Below are 26,318 nucleotides of genomic sequence, written 5' to 3' on the forward strand. Positions count from 1 at the left end.
ACCAGCCACGATGGGGAAGCAGTGCCCACGAGCCCTATCGCAGATTCCAGAGGCATCTGTGACCTGCAGGTGACCCCAGTCGGCCTGACCCCGTTCGGAGCTCTGCTCGTAGCTCAGTGATCTGTCCGCAAACCCTCTGGAAACCCCACCAAGTGAACACCCAGGGGTGAGGAAACTCAGATGACAGGAGGAACGTGGCTCGCCATGCTGGGAACACCACTGGTCTCACGTGTCCAGACGCAGACCCACTTCTCTAAACTACACACTCGATTTCTTTCTGAACATTGCATCTGGGTTTATTATCTCCTACAGATGTTCTGCAGGCCTAGCCCGCTCCTGAGACTGTTTAAACAGCTTGTCACAGACTGTCACTGACATGGAGAAACAGACATCCAGTGTCACTCTGGAATGGAATGCTTTGACTCAACGTTTCAATGTCTATTTATAGTTTTTCAGGTTCTGTGAAGGCAGAAATATTTTCTACAAACCAATGTTTTTACTGGGGAGACGGCCACAGAACAGCTAACTGTCCTCCAGGGGGTCACAGGATCGTGTTGTTCTCTTTCTAAGAACTTCTGTGTCCTCAGCACGACGGTGCCGAGGCCGGAACAGGCCCTGGAACACGCCCCCTCTGGCGTTGGGCTAATCACACCCCGTCTCCGCTGGGGGTACGACGGAGCCTGCCACGCCCCCCACCCCACTAGAACACAGGCTCTTAGGAGCTGGAGGGTCTTTGAACCTGGACAGGACCAAGAAATTTAAATCTCCTGCCTCTTGGGATTTGGTCACGTAGAGCAACCATCAGCGTCACTGGCTTCTGTATGTGCCAGTCGCCTTGTCAGGAAGAAACACGTTTTTCCTTCTCAGTGTCCTGCCCACAAATTGTGACACAACCAACCACCCTCGGTGAAGCCTGTCTTCCTTGTGACTTCGCTGTGGCCTCAGCCTACACTCTGCACGTCTTCACTGGTAAACGTGCAGATTCAGCAGAGAGCAGTCGTGCTTTCTAGGTGCCGTGCAGACGCGAGTATTTACTTAACTCCAGGAGGATGGCAAAGTACGTGCACTGCTTCAGAATAAAGTTAAATTTAATAAACGGGAAGGATATCGACACTGAGACAAAATAAGGGTAAAGACAGTGGAGCGTGACAGTGAGGTTAAACTCAACGCGCCTTTGGTGTAGACGGCCCTCGTGTCTGTGGGGAGGGGAAGCCTATCAAAAGGAAAAGCACTGAGTGGACTGAACTGGACAGAGATAAGGGCCACTTCTTGATCCTGAAACAAGAGAGAACCCGTCCTCGTGGCCCTAACCACAGCCGTGCAGGTGGGCCGACAGTACACGCACCTGTATCTTGGCAAACAACAGTCTGCAGGGGGCTAATTTTATAAGATACGTCCAGTGTAGGCCTGCGGCACAGCCCTGAAGTGGACGGAATCACTCAGTAGAGGAGAGGCCGGTGGTCTGTGTACTCTCACCTCCAGCTAACCCAAAGAGAAGGCGCTAGAAGACCAAGAATGGGGGGCAATTCTTTCATGCAAATCGTCTATGCTTTTCTCAGATTTTGATAAAAATTGAGCTCCTCCCAGACACTGGGGGCCTGGAGTGTATCTCTTTCTCTGAAGCTGGTGACATGAGGAGCTGTTGGCCTTGAGAATCACATGAAATAAGACGCCTAATAATAAGGCACCGGATAGAAGGATGTCCCCTTTTTACAGAGATGGCGGGACGGGGCTCTCCTCAAGAAGCAGTTGGGCTCCACTCAACCACACAGAGAACTGGGCAAGAAGGTCCTGAGTTTCCACAACCGTATTTTCAGCCTAACAGACTTTAAGCGGGTGTAGCCAAACGCCTCCTTCAGCCGTCGCCTCCAAGGCTAGGAAGGATCCCCGATTCCAAGCGACGTGGCCTCCCCGTGGACCCTCCAAGGTAAGCAGGTTGGAAAACACATGCTTAGGTACCGGATGGAGGTAAGTTTCTCTGTAGGTTTGCTAACTATACACCAGTAAATGATCACGTTTAGCTGTAGGAGGATTGGCCCAGAGCCCGTCTCTGGAGGCAATATTTAGAGAGCAGGGACATTGTCTTCTATGGCCAAGAGATGCAAGACTGTGGTAGAACGTTGCAGCCAACAGAGGTGAGACCCAAGTGGCCGCAGGCATGCTTGTGGGGATATCACGGCTAAGCTCCCCCGTTAACTGTGTCAACACTGACTTTGCTAGAACACACATAAAAGGGCAGCTCCCTCCTAGACTTTTCCTGGCCATCTCAAGTCATCTGAGCTTTGTCTGCGGAAATCTTGCACACGTGGCCAATCCTTTCCAAAGAGGAAACACCTCAGGGGCCAAAAGAAGGATTCAGAGGGCTCCGTCTCCAGCACCCCGAGCTGCAGTGGCCTTGCCTCCACACCTGAGGCAGAAATGGTGAGTCCGGTCCAGGCCCCTGAGCAGAGCATCGTGCTGTGTGGGGCGGCCTAGACTGAGCTGGCGGTAGGCTCGTATCACCTACGCTTAAGGAGAATAACTGCTTATGGGATCCAGATTCCTTTCTAACCAGTGGAAGGACCCCGCTTCTTTAATGCACCAGGATCTCTCCATGTCATATACTCAGAACTTGACCCTGGTCGGGCTGAGAGGCTTCTGCAATCACCAAAGCCGCAGACTGATGATTTTTCGTTTTCTTTGTCAGGCAGCTCTTATCTCAGCAGTTACCTGGCTCACGCGGACTATGAAAGCCAGATCGGTGTCTTCACTGTGGCGTCTGGGAAGGTGTGTGACAGGCTGTAAACACAGACTCACTCCCTCCTTCAGTGGTGAGAAAGTCCAAAGACCTCCGTTTGTCTTCTCTGGGCCGCGAGCTGCTTTCCTGACGGCGGGACTGCAGTGGGCGCTCCGCACGGGGCAGGCAGACACGCAAGGCCACGTCCATCTGCCAGGCCCAGGAGACCTAGATGACCCGCCCCTTGCCCACCCGCCTTTGCTGCGAAGACACCCTCGCAGCGTCCAGGATGAAAATCACACTTTCCAGGAGAGGGTGCACAAAAGCTAATGGCCAACTTAGAACAAGGTAACTGCTTCCTAGACTTGAACCTATCTTACTTATTCTTGATAGGAGGAAAGCGCGTGAAAAATAGAACCCCCAGAGCCCGAGGCCGAGATGGAAGAAACAATGCCTAAGAACACCCGCGTGAGAGCAGGACCGACTTGTAGTCCAAAATCCCACACTGGCTGCCGCCTCGTGCAGACCCTCCCTTCAGGGTGCAGAGTGAGGTCTGTTCCCCAGCCCACCCTCAGCTCCAGCCCCTCACGTTCTAGTTCCTGTCTCTGTCGGTCTGGTGAGGCCTCCTGGAGAATCCCCTTCTAGTATCATCCCTCCCTACGTGTCCTCATCCCAAGCACCGTCCCAGACACCTGAGCCAGACCGAGGGGGAACCAGGTCAGACCCCTTTGCATCTCCCATGGCCAGGGGTGCAGGCATCCGGGGGCCTCCAGGAGCAAACCCTGTGCAGGGACCTCTGGAAGAAAAGCAAGAGCCCAGCTTCACAGATCTAAGGAACGAGGAGGGGTGGAGAGAGATTCCACTCATTTCTACTAATTTTGGTAAATTAAGCCTCATTCAGACTGGACACAAAGGGTGTGGTGGGTGGGTGTGTCTGTGTGCATATGTGTGTGTCTCTGTCTGTGTCCCACGAGGAAGCACAACTTTATAACAAGTTTCTTCTGGTTCCTTTAACACTAAATCACAGAGGCGTTCAATACAGTCCACCTTATAACGGGAGCCACACTATAGAGAATTGGGGTCCAATAAGATTCATGTAAATATGTGTGTGTGTGTGTGTGTGTAACTCTGATTGGCTTCAACATGATTTCTCTAGCTTAAATAGGTGTCACCTAGGGAATTTAGGTATCGCTGTGGTGACATCTCAGTGACATAGACCTGGTCTATTTAATATCAACATGCTCATCTATAGAGCCAGAGAAAATAACCCTTCCTCAGAGCTGCAGTGAAGATTAACTGTAATACTGTGTGTAAAGGTTCAAGACCAATACCTTGTAAGTTCTCAATAAATCCTTGCCAGTGCGAATGCTGCTGTGGTTCTCGGTGCTACTGCTGGTTTGTCCTGGGCACTTCTGACCCGTCAACCACAAACCTGTCAGTGGCTTTTTAAAATAAAAAATGAATTCTCCACCTCTCAGGCAACATTGCTGCAGGATATAGTCCACACTCCTTAATGGGTGTGGTCTCAATCTCACCGAGCCTCCAGCCTGTCTTCGCTTATTGTACGGTGACCTCGGTTTGCAGCATGAGTCTCTACTGGCCTCTTTGGTTTCATATATTTAAAGAATTTCTATAGAAATGCTCTGGAGGGTAGAGCTAGAAGATAATCAAAGAGATCATTTCATCCATATTCATTTATGTGAAAATAGAGCGAAGTGACTGTCAGATAGATGCACTATGAATTTAAACCTTCTCCCTAGAGAGGGGCTTCCAAAAAAGATGGCTCTCCAGCGTTTGCTGAGGTGACTGCCAGGAAGCTCAGGCACACAACTCTGCTTGGTCAGAGGTGAAGGGAGCACGTCATGGGCGCTTCCCATGTCACATCCTCACCACTTCCTCGACTAGGGTATAAAAGCAACCCACTTCTGCCCTAAGGTGTTTTGTATCTCAGCTTCTCCTTAGCGGAGAAGACTCTCTGCAGAGTTGTTGACATGAGAAACAGCGTCACATGGTGGAAGGGGCTTTGGATTAGTGGTGGGAAGACAAGCATAGCAGCCACGCCGGGACACGGGGCAATCTCCTCACCTCTACTGAGTTAGGTGTTAAGTGGTCAATCAGACATCATGCAGAAGTGGACTCTAGTCCACGGGTGCATTCTGGGGAAACAGGATGGGCAAAAAGAGTTGGTTCACTCAACAATAAAGAGTGATGTCAACAAATGACATGGCACAACTAGGAAAAAGGGAGGGTTACTGGGAATGGGGGCATGCACAGCTATCCCTTTGTATTTCTGGTATCTATTTTGCTCCTTTCTTTTCTTCAAAACTTTTTTTCCATTAGAGAAATTACAAAGATAAAATTCCTATTCTGCTGCATTTGAATAAGCAAATTTATCCTTCTGTAAGATAACAAGTGGGGATCATTTAACAGGGCAAAGTATTCAACAAAACCTTGACTTCAACCACACTTTCTAGAGCCTGTCAAAAGGTGCTCCCCAAAGCGCTGTTTCATGACAGACAATGCATGTTTCTCAGGAGATTTTTTAAAAATCAGAAATCTGACACTTCCTGAATTTAAGGAATCTCTGATGACAATACCGTTCTGCATCAGTTGTCAGATTCTGGGATGTCTGACTCTGAACAGAGGGAGGTGCCTCAGGTTCTCTGTAAATAAGGACAATATACATCTTAAATAAGTTAACTAACTCAATAAGCAAAAGCACAGAGAAAAGACGGGTAAGTGGGATGAGAGCTCATAACCCCAAACTCTTCTGCTGGAAATCACTCTTGAACAGTTTGTCTCAGGAATTTCTAAAAGTTAATTAACAGCCAAAGCGCAGTCAATTTATCTTTTTCCCTCAGAGGGAGAAACCCTTGACTTTTCTGAAAAATTGTTCTCGATTTGACAAGTCAGAAGAGAGCGGAGAAAAAAATTAAATCATCCTGTCAGTGAAAACATTCTAGAAGTTTCCATGGACTGCTGGTATTCATTATAAACCAGGTTTTGAGGAGTTTCCACCATCATTGGTCACTGGGGAGTGTCCAACAGCCCAACACACGGCTTATGTATTCGAGCCCTGTGGTCTTGGCTGGTCCAATTAAATTCGCAGGGAATTAAGTTATCAGGAAGAATAGAACTCAATTTCTACCATCACTGGGCCATTTTCATTAGTCCTGCGTCTATTCTAAGAGTAATAACCCCGTGCTCTGGCCAATATCCAACCCGGATAATGGGATTTTGCCTGTCTCCACTCCCCTCAGAATTTCTGCAGGAGTGATTTTTAACTCTCACTCCCCAGGACTGTGCAGCGTTGGGGTGACCGCAGACGGCCAAGAGAGTCCTAACCCAAAAAGTGCTATCCAGGGGGCGGGCAAGTAGTCCTGACGTTGGCACAAAATCTGGAAAAGAGGTTTAAGAATGATAACATGACGTTTTCAGATAGAAGGGGAAACTTTCCTTGTGCACCAGTCTCCATCTCCCTGATTTTTCTAACTGTTACAGCGTTGCTGTCTTGTTTAAGAGCACCAGTCCTGGGATCATAAAACTGCGATCTCCTCCGGAGGGGATTGGCACTGGGTTTTGAGGAGCTCTGCGTCCCCCAAAGCATCTGGCCTTGGGCCAGCTGCTCCATAGGCTTGAGTTTATAAAGAAGGAATCCTAAGTTAACAACAGGAAGATACAACAGAGAAGGTAAGTGCGGTTGCAGGGTTCAGACCAGTTCTGGATTTAAAACACGGGATAACCAGGAGGATAATGGGACCGATGAGAATGATTCAGCAAAGGGCTGGAGTACAGACAGCACGAGGGCAACAGACGGGGTCTGAACCGCTTCGTTCGGTGATGAGGAGGGACCAGGGAACACTTTCTTTCGGGCCCGTGTGCCCACCGGGCCTGGGGGGTCTGCAGATCGCGGGCTGTAACCTCGGAGCCCACAGCCTATCCAAGATCAAGGCCAAATCAGGAATGGTTACGTGTGCTGAGAAAAGGCTCGGAAGACAGCGCGTTTACAGTGAAGGGAACAAAGATGCAGAAAATGCAAAGAACTTTCCAACAAGGCCGACGGTTATGAAGGGCCAGTCACTGAGAGAGAACTGGGCCTCTGGACGCACGCATCCCTTTTCTGGAGCAGACGAGTGGCTGGGCTGAGATGTGGGTTCCACGGTGGGGAGAAGAGGCAAGGGGTGAGGGTGAAGCGCGACGGCCTCATCCAAGCTTCGACTTCATCTGGCAGCGACGGCCGCTACCATCAGGATGGACGCCTGGCCGGCCCGCGCCTCCTAAGAGGCTTCTGCTGCGGGTGTGGATGAGGGATCAGAAATCCGCTCAGCGCCTGTCTGGGAACTTGGCTGGAGGGAGTCAGTGCCGCCGGCAACAAAGAGAGAGAATACGAAGCTGAAAAGAGCAGGCTGCCCACCAGCTGTGGGCACAGGACAAGTGCGTAAACTGTTTTTAGTGAATTCGACTTGTAGATTTCACTTGAAAGAGTATGAAGGAAACAGATGGTCTCTCCCTTCTCCTGCCCCTTTTAAAGCACATTTCTACCTAATACCGAAGACTTCCATGAGTTTAGACTTCTCAGCTCCCCGTGCAGGTACATCCTAAAGGGTAAGGATGCTCCTCTTGGGTTCATTCAGAAAACTCAAGAAATAACCTCAACACTCACTTTTCTCCATTCAGCTCAGCCTTGATAAATGGAAGAAGCGCCCGACGCCTTTTTGTAAGTCACTTAACATTTTCAGTTGACCTTTATTTTTCTTTCCTCTTCATGTTAAGAAAAAAAAATAGCCTTTGTTTCCTCAACTTGCCTTTATTTGTTCTTACTTTATTGCGAATGAGTAATTCCCATGATCTCCTCCAAGCCTTCTCCAATTTCTCCTATTCTCTTAAAAATGGAGAAAAATATCAACTGAACTAAATATTCTAATAAAAACCTAAGGCTTCTGCCAAGTACAATGGTTACGTTTTAGTTCTCGTCTTCTGGATGCCTCTGCACATCCTAGCATCTTATCGACTTTTTTTTTTTTTTAAAGAAACAGCTAAGTACCAAATAAAGGATTTGTTTCACACATGTTCCCTCGTGTCTGATCAGGCTTGTCCCAGCTCCTTGTGAGTGATTCTCTGTGACATCTGAGACAGAGCCCGCGTCTCAGGACACCCCTGCAGGATACTGCATGTTCCCAAGCCCTGGACTCCCCTGGCTTCCCTCGTTCCTGGATTCCTGTCTTATGGGTCTCTAGGATGGAAATTACACATGTGCTTTTAACTGAGTTTCTACTTGTAACATCCTGTCCTCAGGGAAACTGGATTTAACGGTCCCTTTCTTTGTCATGCTTTCTACAAAATGCAGTTTTCTTCTAGCGGATTAGTCATCTTATTCAGGTACAGATTTATAGTTTAAATTTCACACTTAATCACCAAGCTCACCAGTCGAAAAATAAAATAACGGAGCTCAGTCCCTGTCCCAAGCACTGCAGAACAGTCCCTTCCACGCCGGAATCCAACCCACACTTGGACACCGAGTGAACCAGCAATGATGTTTAGCTATAAAGTCATCAGACAGCTCTTAAGAGCAAAACGCTGTTTAAAACCCTCTCCTACACACAGCACACCTGTCCTCACCTCCGCGAGGCTTCGTGCTGGGAGACAGGTACCAGGAAGCCTCTCCCAGCTGGGGGTGTGAGGAGCTCACTGCGGGTGCAGAGCACATGGAGGGTCCCCAGCGAGCATGCTCCCAGCCCAGCTCAAAGCATCACTGTCTGTGAAGTCAGTACCTGATGTGACACGGAACCACAGACGCTGACATTTCTAACGGCTGAAATACTGACATCTCCTATTATCTCTGAAAGAGCCGCAAAGGCCCAGGCCACTTTGGAGGAGAGTAAACACCGGCCCCTGAGTGCCATGCAGTCCTCGGCACAGATGCCAGGTTCAGGGTCTAATTACCTCTGGGAAGGTATCTTCGGGCAACGTAAGGATCATTTTATGCTGCCTCAGGAAATCATAATTAATTCTGAAAACATTTAGAGTTGTGCTAAAATATTGCTTGGAAAATCCGGGTGGCGCTTTGAGGGCTTCTAATGGAATCAAAGACCCTACTGTGCCCGCAATCACTAAGGCCCCGAGAAGAGAGATTTTCATGGCTGTTGACTTCAAAAGGCTCTGTGTGGTGGCTTAACTCTCCCTCAGAGGGGCTTTTAGGTTAGGGAGGGGGCTTTGACCGCTGTTGATTGCTGTGAGGTCCACAGAGCTGCTGGAGATGCTATGGACGGGGCTGTTTAATCAAAATAAACACACGTGGCAGATCTGGGTGCCAGCATGCAGGAGAGTTGTGGGGCAGGGGACAGTCGATGGCTCTGGTTTGGGGGATGAAGCAGTAAAGTAAGGAGGCCATTTTCTGGTACCAGAAAACCTCAGACACTTTTCACCACCCTCTTGTTGGTCCTGGGGCTATACCACTAACACTCTGAAGCCCCAGGAGGACGTCAGAGCTTCCCCCAAAATTGATGGAGGAAAGAAGGGCTAGGAGTAGGGAATGAGGTTTCTCCCTGTGGACTCACCTGCTCTCAGAACTCTTTCTACCTGCCCTCCTATCTTTGGGTTCTTCCTTATCAAATGCCTACAAGTATTTGATTGTGTTGCACTGTAACTGATGACTAACAAAACCAGTGACTGCTCCATCGGAAGAGATTAAATGAAGCAGAAGCCCAGAGGAGACTGAAAGCCTGTTGATCCTGCTAAAATCGCACCTCAGAATGACAATCAGACAACAAAATGTATTTAAGTGTAAAGACACAAATCGTCTGATCGGTCCAGGTTAGAGGAGGTCATAAACTCTAAGCCATAAAGCTTACTTATTTTGACTTTACTTGTAAGAATCTCTCCCTCATCAATCTTTCCCACCAGCTCCCTCCAGAACCAGTTCCTCTACGGGGATGGGGGACCCAGGTCCGTGGATGGGCTGCTCTCTGGGCGCCAAGTGCAGGCACATCGCCATCTGCCGTGGCCTCTGCCTGCATCTCATCTCTGCAATGGTCGCATGTGTGGCCTCCCGTGGCCTTTAGCTGCCACACGTGGGTGTGCAAGGCTCTCCACCACGGAGAGGGAACAGGGTGGGCTCTCCCCCTTCTCCTGGTCAGAGAGCACCCTGGCGTCAAATCGGAACAATGAACTCTGTCTATCAGGTCACCCTCTTCCCACACAGAAATCCCACTCGTTGAAGACTCATGCTCTGTGCCCTTTAAGTCAGGAAAACCACTAGGTAAATCTAAGTCTACCAGTTATCACTCAATACAGAAGAGTCAGAAAGGCTCAGAATAGGAAAAGAAACCCTGCCTAGTGCCCTTAATTCGCAAACTCTTTTCCAGGCGTCCAGGGCCTCCTGGGTGCCCCTTGCTGTGCTGGCTGGTGCGCGTCCCAGGGGTCAGCCCACCTCTCAGGAGAACCACGTGGCACACAGGGTGGAGCCTGTAACTCAACACCTGCAAAGCAGCATCAGGTACCCTGGATGCAGTGGGAGCACACACAGTTGGTGTCAGCCAGGGGTAGCCTCCCCAAGAAGCCGGGTCCTGCAGGGTGCACAGAGGACCGGGACAGGTGCAGAAGGGGGTGATGGGCAAGGTCCTGGCGACGGAGACTCCCCGTAGCTGTGAGGAGCCCTGTAGCTGAGACAAGAGAAGGCGGAAGGGGATGAAGGAAGTGACGGGCAGGCCTGGGAGCAGGGCACCTAGGTTGGTTCAAAAGCCACTGAGATTAAGAGATGCCAGTGCAAAATGAGGCAGGGCAGGTTTGCAGAGGGAGAAAGTGTGGTCTGACGCCTTGGTATGAGTCGTGTGAGGAAAGTTACAGAAGAAACGAAGCATCTTCGAGAGCCAAAATCATGACCCATTTCTCAGGAAGCGACCCCTCAGGCTGGGGCTTGATCTGTCCATGGGGTAAAAGGTTAAATGCTTTTTAATGCCTCCGAAGATTAAATGCTCATTTTCCCTCAGTTAGTGTGAGCCGGGGAATCGCGCACTCTCCTACACAGCATGTAGATAAACATCTGGCAATCAACAAAGCCCCGAAAAGGTGAATTGTGTGTGAGGATATTATCAGCCTGGCTTGAAAAATAAAGGGCCCTTATTGGCCGAAACTTAGAAAAACTGCTTAAAATGAAAACCATCCCTTTTTAGAAGAAGACGCATTGGCACGTGACTTAACAAGTGTCTGCCTACCCACCACGGTGCTGTGTTATCCTGGAAATTGTTTTCTCCTCTCCATAAGAACAGCCTCGATCCAGGAGTTATTTTAAGACCTACTTGTTTTTCCCTAATAAGGATAATTATCTCCAAAAAAGCAAAATGATTAAGTGGTCATGAATGGTACACTCCCAAACATCTACAATTGCAAAACAAGCTGACCTTTACCGAGCTTGTGGAAGATGGTTTTCGTGCCTGGGGACTTGGGCTTCTCTGAAGGTGGGGGAAGCAAAGGGCACCTTTGTGCTCAGCCTAACCGACCTCCTCTCCGACGGGGTGTGGTTTCTGTAGCTCTGAGGTGCACCTCTTCACACGGTGTTCCCTGAAGTGCCAGATGCTCTTTCTCTAAATGGCCCATCTGACTCCCAGACGAGCCAGGAGTGATGTCACATGGTACTTCTCAATATCCAGGGTCAGCGCTTCCCAGAAGATGAGTGACCACTGCAGCCTTTAAATCCAGAGTCCCAGCCCAGGGTTCCACGTGCTGGATTCCACCATGAACGCACATTCCTTCCTAGCCAAGCACACCCACCAACAGGAGATGGGATGGGCTGTGTTCTGTCTGTCGTAGCATCTCTAACTAGTGAAGAGCAGAGCCTGACCACACATTCATTAATGACATTCATGTTATATGTGCAAAAACCACATGCAGCTCAATTTAGAAGTAATGCAGTTTTGGATTATCAAAAAAAAAAAAATTGAGGGAACAGTGGTTGACTTCGCCTTCCAATGCAGGGGGTGCAGGTTCGACCCCTGGTCAGGGAGCTAAGATCCCACATGCCTCGTGGCCAAAAAACCAAAACAGAAAACAGAAGCAATAGTGTAACAAATTCAATAAAGACTTTTAAAATGGTTCACATCAAAAACATCTTAAAAAAAAAAAAATCGAGAGTCTTGGAACCTCAGAGACAAAGAACAGATTGCCTGAAGTTTCTGTGGCACGGCTAAGACTAGCTAAAAGGAGCAAACATTCACTGGGGTCTTGCCATGGACCAAGCATATGCTAAATTCATTCTTCCCTGTTAAGAAAACTATTGTCCACCGGTGTTAAAACCTGACTGCAGAGGCAAGAGATTGTACCAGACAAGGGAGGGAGAGAGCGCCCTTCTGACTGGAGGACACCACTCGGGGAGCTCCAGGATCCAGAAAGCAGCCTGATGCATGAACGTAAACCCCACTGACCACGCACACAGAGAGACATCGTGCGATGATCACAATCATGTCAGAGATTCCTCCACCTGCGTCGAAAGGAAGGTGTGGAGAGGGGAAACAGCGGAAGACCCACGACAAATGTCTCAGAACAAGCATGGGGCAGCAGAGTGGTTTTGACAGCATGGCTGTGCTCTGCTCCCCCCGCCCCCAGACCAGGTCCTGCCTTCTCCGCTCCTTCTGTGTCCAGTGCCTTCGTTCCAGGTATGGCTGGGGGGATACGGAGGTGGATGGGTGACCCTCTAGTCTTCTCTACCTCTGCTCACAGCAGAGAAACATCTTTACCTTTCGGACTGTAAAACCCTCTTTATCATTGACAGTACAAATCATGCAAGGACCACAGAACTTTTCTAAACAGGAAATTATCCAGACTCTGTGTAAGACCAAGATCCACCACTCGCGCTAGAAGAAAGACGTTAGAGAATGGCTTTCATGGTCTCTGAGGCTGTGGCTACGTGGACACAATCTGGAGGCATTTAAAGGAAAGAAAGAGGACGGAAATGCAGCCAAATAGCCACCAGCTCTGCCGCATCCCACCGATGCCGCTGAAACCGCCATGATGCAGGAGTCACGTCCCTACCCTGCGATCTCATCAGATAACTGCAACCCGGCGGGGGTCGGCCGGCGCGGGGCTCACGCCACACGACCAAGTTCAACCTCACATAAATTCCTGGAAGACGCTGGGTCCAGGCGGGGCTTGAGGTTTAACTGTTGGAATCATCATTTTTGGTGTATCACAAACACTTACGGGCTTTCTGATGAAAGAGAACATCCATGAAACATTTCTGGGAATGTATTTTCAATAATCGTAAGGTTAAACTCACTGCCTCTGTTACTTTGAAATCATTCCTTGCAACTAAATTCGCTTGAGATCCTTCCTCATCCTGAATCTGCAAGAAAACTCGAAGCGGCCGCTGGAGCGTCCGACCGAACCCGTCGCTCCACTCACCCTGCAGCTGGCGGCCCCTGTACAAATCCCTTGTTTTGGTCGGATGAGCCCTGGCCGTGTTGTCACATTTCGGCTGCTCGTACCTAGGAGGAGGGGAAGGAAAGAGATAAGAGCCAGTTAGAGACATCGAGATGGGCGCTGCCTTCCACACCCGTGTGTTCACACCGCAGGCTTCCTCGGTCCCCGGGACACACGGGCATCTCTTCCTCACGTTACGGTGCTCGGGATGTGGGACCTTTGGTGACCTTTGTGGCAATTTAGTACGTTCTTCACAGTCAGTAGGAAGCAGCAGGACGCACAGGGCTCTGTCCCTCCATCCAGTTTCTGAAACACAACCTGTAGAGTGGCTGCCGAACGCCCCTGCCTAGGACGGGATCGTGATACGGTTCAGCGTGGGGGGAGGGGCTGAGGAGGGGAAATGCAAGCGCAAGCAGTACGTGAGGGCAGGGTCACAGCCCCCGGGAAAGAGCGCAAAGTCTCAGAGAGGACCTCAGAATTCTTGACTGCTACATTACTCAAAGACCAACGAATTCAAAATCTAACTCCCGAAGCTACAAAAGGTTGTCTCAGGGTTCAAAGAATAAAGAGTATGTTCTGAGGGGCTTCCCTGGTGGCGCAGCGGTTGAGAGTCTGCCTGCCGATGCAGGGGACACGCGTTCGTGCCCCGGTCCGGGAAGATCCCACATGCCGTGGAGCGGCTGGGCCCGTGAGCCATGGCCGCTGAGCCTGCGCGTCCGGAGCCTGCGCTCCGCAACGGGAGAGGCCACAACAGTGAGAGGCCCGCGAACCGCAAAAAAATAAAATAAAATAAAATAAAGAGTATGTTCTGGGCCCGCGGAGTCCACAGGAACAGGGTGGCCCTTGGTACCTGAGTAGGCGGGGCCGGGTGCCTGCGGCTACTTCACTTCGGGGATACCAGTATTGACAGCAATTCTGGATGGATCTGCCGGCTGGGCTCCAGATCCAGGCCCAGGTGGACAGCTTGCCCAGCAGAGCCTCCTTCAAGGCTCTTTATAAAGCCCCTTGGGCGGGATACGTGGAGAGACTCCCAGCACCTGCCCCTCTGCTGGGAGACACAGGGAGATGCACATCCCCTGGGGGCAAGCGCCCAGTCTTACGGGGACGTCGACAATTCAGTAGCGGGCCTGGCAGCTGTGAGAACCTGCCCTTAGGGCTCTTAATGCAGTCTCAGGGGTCAGGAAGGATTCTTGGCAAATGGGAACGACAGTCAGAGCCGGTCGGGGGCGGCGCAGGAGGGACGGTCAGGCCCGGGGGCTGCTGATTCCCAGGATATGAACGACGTCCCCTCGAGGCCTCACCCTCTCTCGCTGCCCGTTTCCTTTTCACTCTCTCAGAAAGAGATACGAGATCAGGTTTACTGCATAGGGATCGTTTCTGATTCTTATTTTTCATTATTTCTTGCTTTCCCACCTGAGAAAATAGAAGAATGAAATTCCTCGCTGAAGGGATCCTTTCTCAGCATCCCTCCCTGGCGCCCGGGGAGCCGGGGCCGGTCTTGGAGGGTCGGGTCCAGCGCGGTTGAAACACAGCCAGGGCACCACGAGCTCCTCCAGCCACTCACATCCTGAATAGCCTCTTTGATACCAGAAAACTTAACACCCCACTCACACAAACTTAATATGCCTTTTTGAAATGTTGTTTTTGAAATTAAAGAGTCCCTGACACACTCCGGCTAACGGCTAAGCTATCACATTTTCGCCAAAAGCCAGTAACTCATATCCTTTTGAAATGCAGGGGGTTCAGTGCAGGTGGCACTGGAACCACGGTCACAGGAATGAACGGGGCTGAAGGGACCTCTTACCCACCTGGTGTCTCCTCTCCCACCTGGGACTGAGACAGGTCGGTAAGGAGCCAGAAATTCCCTAGGGGAACATTCGGGAGAGAAGCCAGGTAACGGAGAGACGGCTAAGAGCTCGTTGCTACTCACGCTTGTTAAATCTGGGGAAACGGAGCACATGCTCAGGACTGAAAACTCCTCGTTTCAGACTCTAGATCAGCGTCCGTGGGGCTGGGGAGGTTGGAAATGGTACCCACGCTACAGCCGACACCTTCACAGCCAGCAGCCCGGGAAATGTGAGCTGTGAAAGAACAAGCGAAGTCCCAGGTCCTAAGCAAGCAGGTACAGCTAGGGACGGGGCTCCCGGGGAGGCCGGACGGCCCAGCCACCCCTGGGATGCTTGATCTGTGAGAACGTCAGCCACCGGCTGTTCTGTCACGGTAAGAAGTTGGACCGTTAGTATGAGCTCTGTGTACAACCTGTCAAAGGCGTGGAGTCAACGCCGGTACCCCCACGTGGTGATAAGAAACCACAGAACTGCCAACCCCATCCTGAATCTGCGAAGCCGCCTGGAAATTAACCTTACTGCGTGATCATCCTGGTTTTGCTCCATATCGGGGCTGTAGATGTCTCAAGAATCCCAGCACTGACGTTGATACAACAATGTATGTTTAAATGGCAACATTCTGCTCCTTGTAAGGAATACTGTGACTTGCGGAAATGACAATCTCGAGAAACAGAATCAGTGCCTTTGAAGATAAAGCCGTTTAAATTGTGCTGACATCTGTCAGCATCCTTTCCAATAGTGTTTATTTTAACTTATTTGTATAAGATAAAAAAGCACATCTCTTAATCATCTGGTTGCCCATCAGATACCAGGCTCTCTGCCAGGGAGAAATTCGATTTCATGCTCACACGGCCAGCAAGCCGCGTGGGCTCCACACGCTGGGAACGGGATCCTCGTGCCAGGTCAGAGCAGCCTGCAGCCTGGTGGCAGGTGGACAAACCCTCATTGGCCAACAAGAAAGTGAAAGAGAAATCCCTCCGTTCTGGGCGCTAATGTAGCAGCTGGCGGTCAGCCTGATCCACGCTTAACCCGATAGCTCACGCCAGCTCTCCCCTCTATGAATCAGCGACCAGGCTGGAACCTGCCCCCCTCCTCCCAGGTCCTGTCCCACCACGCGTGGCCTGGGCTCCGGCCTGCAGGGGCTCTGGATACCTTGGCTAAGATGTCAGTTTTGACTCAAAAAGGCAGGGAGACCAGCAGATGCATCAGCACGCGGTCCAACTCATGTTTCTACCTGACGACCAGCCCACCTAGAAATTCTGCCCCGTAGCTGCTCTCTGCCTCTGTGCGTTTATTGTCTTTGGCACAAGCCTGTATCAAAACGTGTGCTTTGTAATTACCTTTCCTGATGACACAGGAAAGGAGGACTAGCTTCTAATGAGGATGCTTTTATATTTATGTCATCTCACTGTTCTTGGATTTTTAAATTATGCTTCCCCATCAGAAAATATAGAGAACGATTGTGGGGGGGACTTGAACTGTCTACCCAAATATAAATCAAAACTATAAAGCATCTCCCTGGAACGGCTTATTTCAGAAAAATCGCAAGAAAATAGCATTTATGCACCAGAAAGTATGTAAGCAATAATGCAGAAGACTTTCTGTGACGTTGCTACTCAGTCACAGCAGAAGCAGGGGTAAGTGAGGGCTGGTGACGCCGGCCAGCGTCTCATAAGATATGCCTTAAACTTGACGATTTTGACTGATTTCCCAGTATCCACGTAGAAATCTGTTTAAACCAATTCCATTTTTCTTGCCAGTGATGGGTTCAGCTGTAGTCATATGATCCAATTACGGCCAATAGTCCATGACTTAAGTCAGCTAGGGGACTTTTAGGAAAGGTTGTTTGGTTCCTAAGAAAGAGAGAGATGGGCTGTGTGTCCTCTGAGCATGTGGTGTCTGAATGAGATGCCCGGATCCCTGAAGCCATCTTGTGACCATGAGGGGAGTCTGTCCAAGGGCAAAGGCAACACATGAGGATGTCAGAGGAAAGACTTGGGAGACCCTATGTCCTCAGTGACATCACCAAGTCACAGCATCCATTGAAAGGGAACTCCTTCCATCTCTGCACCCCTTCCTTAGGTTACATAGTCCCTCCCTGTTTATGCCCATTTTTCAGGTTTACCACTAACAGAAGTGAAGAGTTGCCTAATCGATACATCCTCCCTTTTGACCAAAACATAACTAGATTCTAGCTCTGGGACCTACGCTGTCGGGGGCCACATTCCCCCCTCCATCTGGACTGCCCCCTGCAGACATCATCGGCTTGCTCCCCAGATCCTTCTGGACCTGCGTCCGACCTCAGCATTTTGGGAGCCCCCGGCCATCCAGCTGAAGCTGCCCCTCCGTTCCCTATTTCCTGTGTGTCGTCCTCCAGTGCAGCTATCACAAGCCGGCGTATGACCTCACGTTCAGCTTTTCTGCTTCTGCGGTTTGCTCTGTGTCCCTCTCCCCCCACGGAACATAAGCTCCATGGAGACACAGGGTTCTGTCCGCTTTGTTCCCTGAATACCCCCAACCCCTAGAGCGGCACCTTCAACATTGAGGGATTTCAAACGTTTAGTGAATAAAAAGGGAACCTCTGGGTGGCAGGGAGGGGAGTGTTTCTCGGAGCTTTAAGAGATCGTATCCCTTCTGTGTAAACTCTGCCACACGTAGAACCTGCTCCGTGTGGCCTCGGGGGCCCAGGGGTGGCCCCGTCCATGCCTGGGTGCTGAATGATGGGGCCCAGGGCCCTCCCTGACGGGAGGTAGCCTGGTCGGAGGGTGACATTCTGGCCAGTTAGAGCGAGGGGAGGCCCACCGAGGGTCCATGGGGAAGGCCTTTCTTGCTGTCAGAAAAGCCATATTATGTCGTCACGGCCGTGTGGTGCTTCTAGAAGCCAGGACAGGAATCAGGCCAGAGCATGCTTGTGTGCTGAAGATGCAGAGCAGGGAGAACAATAACGGCTCATGAAAAGCACGTCCATTAACCGCGGAAATAATCGGAGTCTCTGTCCCCGAGAGCACTGGGTGCGGCCACGTTTAAGACTGGTGGGCCGTAAGGACAGCTCAGCCTCGATGGACGGAGCCCTGAGGGAAACGTGCGGGTTCTGACACCCCCCTCGCTACTAGCCTCAGTTCTGATGGTGTCGGGGTCATGACAGTCAGCATCGGAGAGGATGAACAGAGGAATGAACGAATGAGAGAAAAGTACAGCTCGAGTCTGAGGGGTCTCCTCCCCTGGGTCTAATTGAAGTCTGTTTCTTGAAACTCAAAGAAGACGGAGTCCCTCCCTCCTATACAAAAAATAGGGAAAATGAGAACTTGGTACTCTGTTCCAAAAACGTCTGGACAGAATGAAATCAGGACGGACAGGAGGGAGGAGGGCTTCTTGTGTTTCTCGTCTGACTGTAAGATAAAAATGTTTATAGGTTCTACAGGGACAACGTGATAAAGCGGATCTCAGCATCTGAGCCAGTCTGCGGAGCCTGGCTCTGACAGCGTGAGGACTTTTGCTGGCCGGAGCTATGAGATCGTTCTGAGCGCCCCTGCAGCTGGGCCTGGGGTCCACAAGCCTGAGTTTGAAGTAATGGAAATGTCATTTCCCAAGAAAGGTTTCTTAGAAAAGATCACTCCCTACATACAGATGCATTCAGGAATGAGCAAAGCAATTTCTCACACAAAACCCTGGGAAGATTTATGTTCTCTTTATGTTTGAAACAATCTCCTACGACCACCCACAGAGGGAACCTCAGTCTCTGGCCTGGACACCCCGTCGAGGTCCAGGGCGGCCGGGGCCTGGGGTTCCCATCCCCAAGGAGCCTGGTCTCCCAAATGAGCCAGATGGGGTGTGGCTGGACTTTCTCATGAGGAAAAGTCAGCTGGTTACCTGTCCTTCCAGCTCCCAGAATCTACATGGGTGCATTTCCCCTTCTACACGCACCATGGTCACCCTTGAGAAATTGGGGAAAGTATCTTAGGAGGCATCAAGGTGCTCATGCCTCAGTGCTGCAGCGGGAACCAGGGCTTAAACTGGATCACATGTGAGAGGTAATAGTGTCCTTCACCTGTAAACTACTTTTATACCAATCTCTGAAAAACCAAAGGTCAATTCATACGACCAAGAGTCGCAAAAACATCCTTTTACTTGTTCACACTATTTCCAGGAACAAATATCAGGTCTTCTCCCAGTGCTATTATAAAATGACTTGCTTTGGGCTTCCCTGGTGGCGCAGTGGTTGAGAGTCCGCCTGCCGATGCAGGGGACACGGGTTCGTGCCCCGGTCCGGGAGGTTCCCACATGCCACGGAGTGGCTAGGCCCGTGAGCCATGGCCGCTGAGCCTGTGCGTCCGGAGCCTGTGCTCCGCAACAGGAGAGGCCACAGCAGTGAGAGGCCCATGTACGCAAAAAAAAAAAAAAAAAAAAAAATACTTTCTTTGCTCGGACTCGCACAAAACATGAATGAATGGGTTGGTTTGTATTTCAGACCCTGAGTAACTACTGTTGCCCCTGACCTCAGTACTCTCTTTCTTTTTCAGTGGCAATTTCAGGAGACAGGTATCTCTGGACTACAGAGAGTTGTCCTGGGCAATCGGTTCCTGTGAAATGCGAGGTTCCCTTTGCCAACACCGGGGACAAAAGAAGCTGAGGTGATAGATGATACATTCTAGGTGCCCACCCCAGCCTGGATACCAGAGTCATTTTTCAAACTTCCAGCCTGCGTGAATACAGATAGGAGCAAAATTGCCTAAAAAGTCTGTCTTCAACACCCTCGTGCCATCGCTGGCATCGCCAGCTCCTGGTGACGTCAGGGAGATGGGCTCCTGCCGGCACCGGCGTTAACTCCGCACTGAGAAGTGGGGTGAGGTCCGGGGCACGGGCGTCGCATCTGCAGAGGGTGGGAACCATGGGGGCTCTGCGTTCCGGGGTCTCCCGGCCCCACGGAGACTTACCTGGTGGACGTGCCCGGGATGGGGCGGCCGGTGTCCACCAGGACGCACCAGCAGTAGCCCGTGGAGGGGTGGCACTGCACCGGCTTGTAGAGGCCGCCGTGGGCGCACTCGGGGATGACCACGTTGTCGTTCTTGGGCTGTCTGGCCTCCTCCAGGGCTGACTGCTGCTCCTGGTCACACGAGGACACTGCAGCGAGAAAGAGACACGCGTGAGGCCGCGGCGGGTCACCCGGGGAGCCTACAGGGGATGAGACTGAACAGGAAACGGAGGGGCCGGCGAGGAGGGTCAGGGCGGGCGGTCAGCGTCCACAGGTGGATCTGACGCCCCGTGGATGCCCGGAGGCCACAGGTGGGACCCAGGCCCCAGGGACGGCCACGGTCCTCTGCTCTGGGTCCCCGTCAGGGGCCCGGGCCAGCAGGCACGTGGTCCAGTCCCAGCGAGTCCTGGCGGCCCCTCCCGCTGCAGCCGCGATGTGCTGACACCACTACCCACACCCCCCAGGAGGGTCCTGGAAGAGCAGCCCCCCACTCGCCCCGAGGGCTGACTGAGGCTGAGTCTGGAAATCCCAGCTGCAGTATTTCCGAAACAGCCTGCGTTTCTGGAAATTAGTCAAGAAGAAGACGAGGGGCTTTTTTTTTTAAAGCTGTGTCCAGGGCTTAGCGCTGAAACTCATCCACACGAAAACTAAGCGATCACTTAAAAAACTTCCAGGGCCGGGTATTTCCATGTATAAAGCCTTATGTCTTTTTATGTTAATAAATTCAGTTTCTTTTTTGCATTTGGACATGAGCTTACTTAGATCCACCTTCTGCCCCAAAGAGACCGAGAATGCCTTAGAACCATATAAACGAGTCCATGCTACTCAGTGATCCTCAGATGGTAACGAATTTGAGTCAAATGAAGGTGAAGACCACTTTATCCCTCACTAGAGATTCACAAGAGCTTCAAAATATAATCCAGAAAACATTGGGCACAGAATATTCCAAATGTTCCTGTTCTGCATCCTTCCAGCCCAAATACATGGCATTAAAAATTCACAGCAGCGAACTAAACCTCCTCCTCACCCGTGTTAAAGAATTCCAGGGGCTTCCCTGGTGGCGCAGTGGTTGGGAGTCCGCCTGCCGATGCAGGGGACGCGGGTTTGTGCCCCGGTCCGCGAAGATCCCACATGCCACGGAGCGGCTGGGCCCGTGAGCCATGGCCGCTGAGCCTGCACGTCCGGAGCCTGTGCTCCGCAACGGGAGAGGCCACAGCAGCGAGAGGCCCGCGTACAGCAAAAAAAAAAAAAAAAGAATTCCAAATGTGGGCGCTTGTTTCCAGTTTCCGCCCTTGGAGTGGGGTTTCTCTGGCTTGGCCTCTGCACCGAATCAGAGCCAGCGCGAACAAACAGCCCACCGCAAGACCTCTGCCCTCGGACAGGGCTGTCTCAGAACAGGCTCTCCCTCACCTGAGCTGTCTTTTGGGATCTAAAGATTCTTTTGTTTTCATATTTCCCCGTAAAAGGGAAAAGAAAACAGACAACATATTGGACGAATATATTTTAAATAAAATCTTTAGAGCAATTTCCTGCTTAGAAAGTAATTTTCCACAGATTACGTTTTAGCCTGCTTTGAAACGAACTAACTACTGTTTACAGGGAGGTTATAACTGTAGAGGTGACACCGCACAGGTGGGGAACCCCCGAAAGCTGGGAAGGGGTGTGCTTCTGTGTCAGTGCCGCTGTGGCTGGCGATGGGGGTATGGCACTTAGGAGTTAGGCACCTGACGCAGGTGACGACGCAGGTGACCAGACTGAAGGAGGCTCCCCATGCAGTGTGTCACAGAAACCGTGTTTCATAAGGGTTAGCTCTCATTTTCATTATTTTTCCAGCACTGAAAAAATGCCTGAAAATAATTTTTTTTTAATGGCTGGCACCCCAATAAAGAGGTTAAAAACAAATAAATTTAAAAAAGAAAAAATAATGCCTGGCATATCACAGGCACTCAATAAATCTGTTTTGAGATAACTCACAGTCCTGGCATTAACAGTTACAAACCACCTAGATTTTCTTTCCCTAGTAATTCCATTTGCAATCTGAGGACAGTCGCATGTACATTTAATGCTGGGATGAGTTCATCTACTGACTGTGTTATCAGATGCTGCTATCGTGTGGGCAGAGCATCCCTGCACACGTCCTGGAAGAACACAAAGGGACGGGGCGCCTGGGATTCGCCCCTCACTCCGACTCAGAAGACACTCACAGTGCTTCCTCCTTGGCTGACCTCAGCCTCCTGAAAATGGACGAGGAGGGTGGAAGCTGTAATGCTGTGTGTCCAGACTGACGTCTTGTAGGATAATCTCGAAGCCCAGGTTGGTTCAAATCTCACAGTCATTCTACATGGTTTAATGAACACGAGAGAAGAAGGAAGAAATGGCCCTTGAGCCGCGCCATGCAGTTCTGTTCCTAACAGCGAGCACCCTGGTCCCTGCTACAGAGACAGCCCTGCACCCTCAGCTTCCGCCCCCTTTAGGAAGGAATGTGGTCTGTGAGCATGTGGACCAGGTCCCGAGCCCACTCCGGGACCCTGAGCTGTCTGAGCTGCCCTCTGCTCTCCGAGGCATCCGTGCAATTCCATTAAATTCCCTGTGGCTTTCATTTCCAGAAGTGGATCTTTTTTGGGGGGGTCGGGGCCGTCTGCAAGTTAAGAATTTTAAATAGCAAAGTCATGATTCTAAATCAGCCCAACCTCCGGATCGGGCACTTGGTTTCCACCAGTAGTCACACTGTACTGACTGGTGCACTCAACAAACACTGCACCAGGCACTGCTCTGGGAGCCAACAGGGTACCCGGGTACGGGCTTTCTAATACACGGCTCATCTCTAATACACACAAAAAATGGATGGTGCTGCATTTCTTATAAAAGCACCACCCAAGTTTTTAAAAATTCATACTGATGGTTTCCTTTAAGTTCTGTACTTTTCTGAGCACTCTAGATTTTGCTCAGCAAATAGGCAGATACATAAATCAAACCGACCCCCTGTGTTACAGGGTTAATTTAACGAGGATTTCGCTCCAACTGTGACTAGGAAACTGGCTTGGAATCAAAATGACAATGACTCACGTTTCTTTCTGAAGTGACCGATTCGTTACTTTAGATCATGGGGGCAACCTAAGGAGGACGGAGGCTGGGCTACACGGCTTCAGAGGCAACTGGTTCCTGTCTTTTGAAACCCTCAAGGTAGCTGGTCCGTCCCTCACTGGAGTTCCACATGCAGGCGGCTCAGCTGATGGCGGGACCTGCTCCAGGAAGCTCTCCTGGAGACACGTTGCTTACTTTCCTGTGCACTTGGCCCTTTTTCAGAAGCTTTACTAGTGAACAGAATTTATGGTGTGATTATCTGGGCACAAAATGCTTTCCATGCTCTATCCAAGAACATACTGATCTATAGAAATAGTTCTGGAAAATTCCTGAAATGGCCCTTTTGAGGATTGTACATCATATTTGAAGGCTCACCATAAGCAAGGTAGTATTGATTAAGTCAACCACCTCTTAAAATTTGCTGAGAATGTTGTAAAATATGGCAGACATCGTTGCCAAGTCAGAAGAGAGTCCGTGTTTGTTTATATAAACATCCTGGCTGAAGTTAGAGCCGTTCACTTATGCAACTTTATTTGGTAAACCTGGCTCCGTGTGGGGAATTCAGTTTCTCTTACGGGAGAAATGCAATTACATTTTACATTTTAGGGCCATATGGAAGGAAGTGGATCTTCTTTAAACAAATTCATGATGGTCCAAGGGAACAGAGGCTAAGGGGCTGTCCCATCTGTCTAACAGTCACCCTCCTGAGACAGCTGAGCTCTGCCCCATCCCGCCGGGGCCAAAACGAGATGGCTGAGGGGAAAAGCTCCTGGAGCGGGATTATCTCCAGCAAAGACGCCCCTGCTCTGTGCAGGATGTTAATCGCGCCTGGAAAAGGAGATGAACGGCCAACAAGTCGCATTTCATCGCACTGGAAACTCACCCCATCACTGAGACACACGGGAACGGGACTCCAAAAAGACAAGTCCCAACCACGTTTTAGAAAAATGTCAGTGAGATCTCATCACATGGTGGGAAAGAGCACAGAAAAAGGGACTCTTGAGAGAAAGTAAAAATGGAGAGGGCCAAACAACGATGGTGGAAATAGGCGAGAGGGAAGGAGGGACGGTTGGAAGGCGCTTGTGAAGTTCTGGTCAGGACTGGCTGAGGACCAGGTGAAAGTGTGTGTGCCAGTGGAGACGCCTGCAGCTGGCTGGTGGGTCAGCGTCGCAAAGGGTACCAAAGCTGGAGTTTTACAGTAACTATCTCATGAAAAGCTAGGTTTGAAACCATTCCAAAAGGATGTCCTCCAATGGATAAATATGAAGTTTGGGATTCTGGAAATAATTCAGCATGAAAATAAAATAACTAATGCTCACAAAATTCAAATTATACCGCCCACTTTCATAGGTCAGATGAAAATATTTACGTTTTCTTTCCTATTCAGACGAGATCAGGCACGTGCAGGGTGGTACGACCGACCATGACTTCTTTCCTATTCAGAAGGGCTTTAACTACATAATTTTCTCTTATACTGAATGTTGGGGAGTTAATGTGTGAAAGAAGAAGAATTGAAAGAGAAAAAATGAACAGAAGGAATTTTAATGTGAGGGCGTCCAAAGGAAGGTGAGCTGTGTCGAAAGAAGCCACTGAATTTGTCCAAGAAAAACCACCCAAAGACAGTCCCCACTTGAGGAATACGTTGCGGGCAAAGGAAACGTTGAGAGATGATTTAGAATTGATGATTGGGTTGACTAATTGGGTTGAATAAAGCCTGAAGCATTTTTATAGGCAGCAATAACATATCGTATCCATTCTAAAAACATGGTCTGCAGACTTGGCCGCATTTCAGAAGGATGCCCATGGCAGCTATCAGTTTTGTGGTCAGCTCTCCCTCTGAAGGGCTTCCCATGAATACTGGGGGGGTTTACGGCAGACACAGAAAACCCTACCCACAAAATGAAAAATCTGGTAACCTGGATGCTATTAATACATTTTAGAACTTACACTCACCAAAAGACACTATTGAGAAAGTGAAAAGGCGAGCCCCAGACGGGGAGAAAATGTTCGTAACACACACACCTGACAAAGATTCGGGTTATGTCAATAACCCCTACGAATCAATAAAAAGGACAAATAATCTAATTTAAATTGGGCAAAGATCTGAACAGACAATTCAAAAGGAAAGGTATGTGACTCCACAATAAGCAGTGAGAAAACCGCCGGGCGTCCCCAGTCCCCAGGGAAATGCAAAGCAAACCCACAGGAGGTGCCTCCGTGGGCCTGCGGGAGGGGCCCCGAGGACCCACTCCAGAGGCCCCCGAGGCTGGCGACGATGTGGTGCAGTGCGGACCGTCCTGCGTTCCTCACACAAGTGTGACGTCTACACCAGGTGTTCACCCAAGAGTAATTAGAACACACATCCACAGAGCGATGGGTGCAGAATGCACACAGCAGCTTTGCTCATCACAGCCCCCAAACGGAAACAACTAGAAGAGCCATTTACTGGAAAACGCCCAGATCGTGGTATACGCATACAATGTACAATTGTGCATATAAACTAGAGAATAAATGGGAAACAAATAAGACCCACAAGAGTGAATCTACAAACTATTATAATGAGTGAAAAAGGCAGAAACCAGGACTTATATGATGCCATCATTCCACTTATACAAAACTCTAGCCCAGGTAAAAGGATCGTCGAGTGATGGAAACCTAAGCGGAGGTGGCCTCCGAGCACCCTGGCCCGGGAGAGCCTGAGAGCATCGGCGGTGGTGAAGACCTCCTGCCCTGGGGGACACACACGCTGCAGCCCACCTCACTGTGCACACGTTCCTGATAGACAATCGACACCTAAATGACGCGTAAAAAGTTCTCTTAATAAAAATAAAATAGGGATCCTAAGATATGAGAAAATAGCGACCACAGTTTAATGGGCAATATATTTATCTTCCTTTTTGGTCTATCTGAAGATGGACAGTATCTCGGATTCAGTGATACACCAAATACACGTGCGAGTCCATCTCTGGCTCCCAGGAACAGTACTTAACAAACGCTTAGTCTTCTCTTTCTTTTTGTCCACCAGGATGTGGTGTTCCATTACCCACTAAACAAACACAGCAGGCTTGACGTTACACCAGTAAGGCCAGCCTTGTTCATAATAGGCTCTTGGTAAATGAGGACATTGGGATTGACATATACACACCACTACATATAAGACAGATAACCAATGAGGACTTACTGTAGAGCACAGGGAACTCTACTCAATGTTCTGTAATAACCTATATGGGAAAAGAATCTGAACTGGAAGGGACATATGTATACGTATAACTCATTCACTCTGTAG

General features: G+C 50.1%; 1 protein-coding gene across 2 annotated transcripts in view; it reads right to left on the reverse strand.

Moving 5' to 3' along the window:
- Positions 1 to 26,318, reverse strand: part of SMOC2 (SPARC related modular calcium binding 2) — a 154,179-nt gene that overhangs the window by 30,577 nt on the left and 97,284 nt on the right. For both annotated transcript variants that reach the window (XM_060029625.1, XM_060029624.1), the window contains exons 8-9: positions 19,911 to 20,097; positions 13,112 to 13,194 (exon numbers count right to left, since the gene is read on the reverse strand). In XM_060029625.1, coding sequence (XP_059885608.1) covers positions 13,112 to 13,194; positions 19,911 to 20,097 — 270 coding nt within the window. The remainder of the gene's footprint in view (positions 1 to 13,111; positions 13,195 to 19,910; positions 20,098 to 26,318) is intronic.

This window comes from Delphinus delphis, chromosome 14, assembly GCF_949987515.2.
Source record: "Delphinus delphis chromosome 14, mDelDel1.2, whole genome shotgun sequence".
NCBI classification, from domain to species: domain Eukaryota; kingdom Metazoa; phylum Chordata; class Mammalia; order Artiodactyla; family Delphinidae; genus Delphinus; species Delphinus delphis.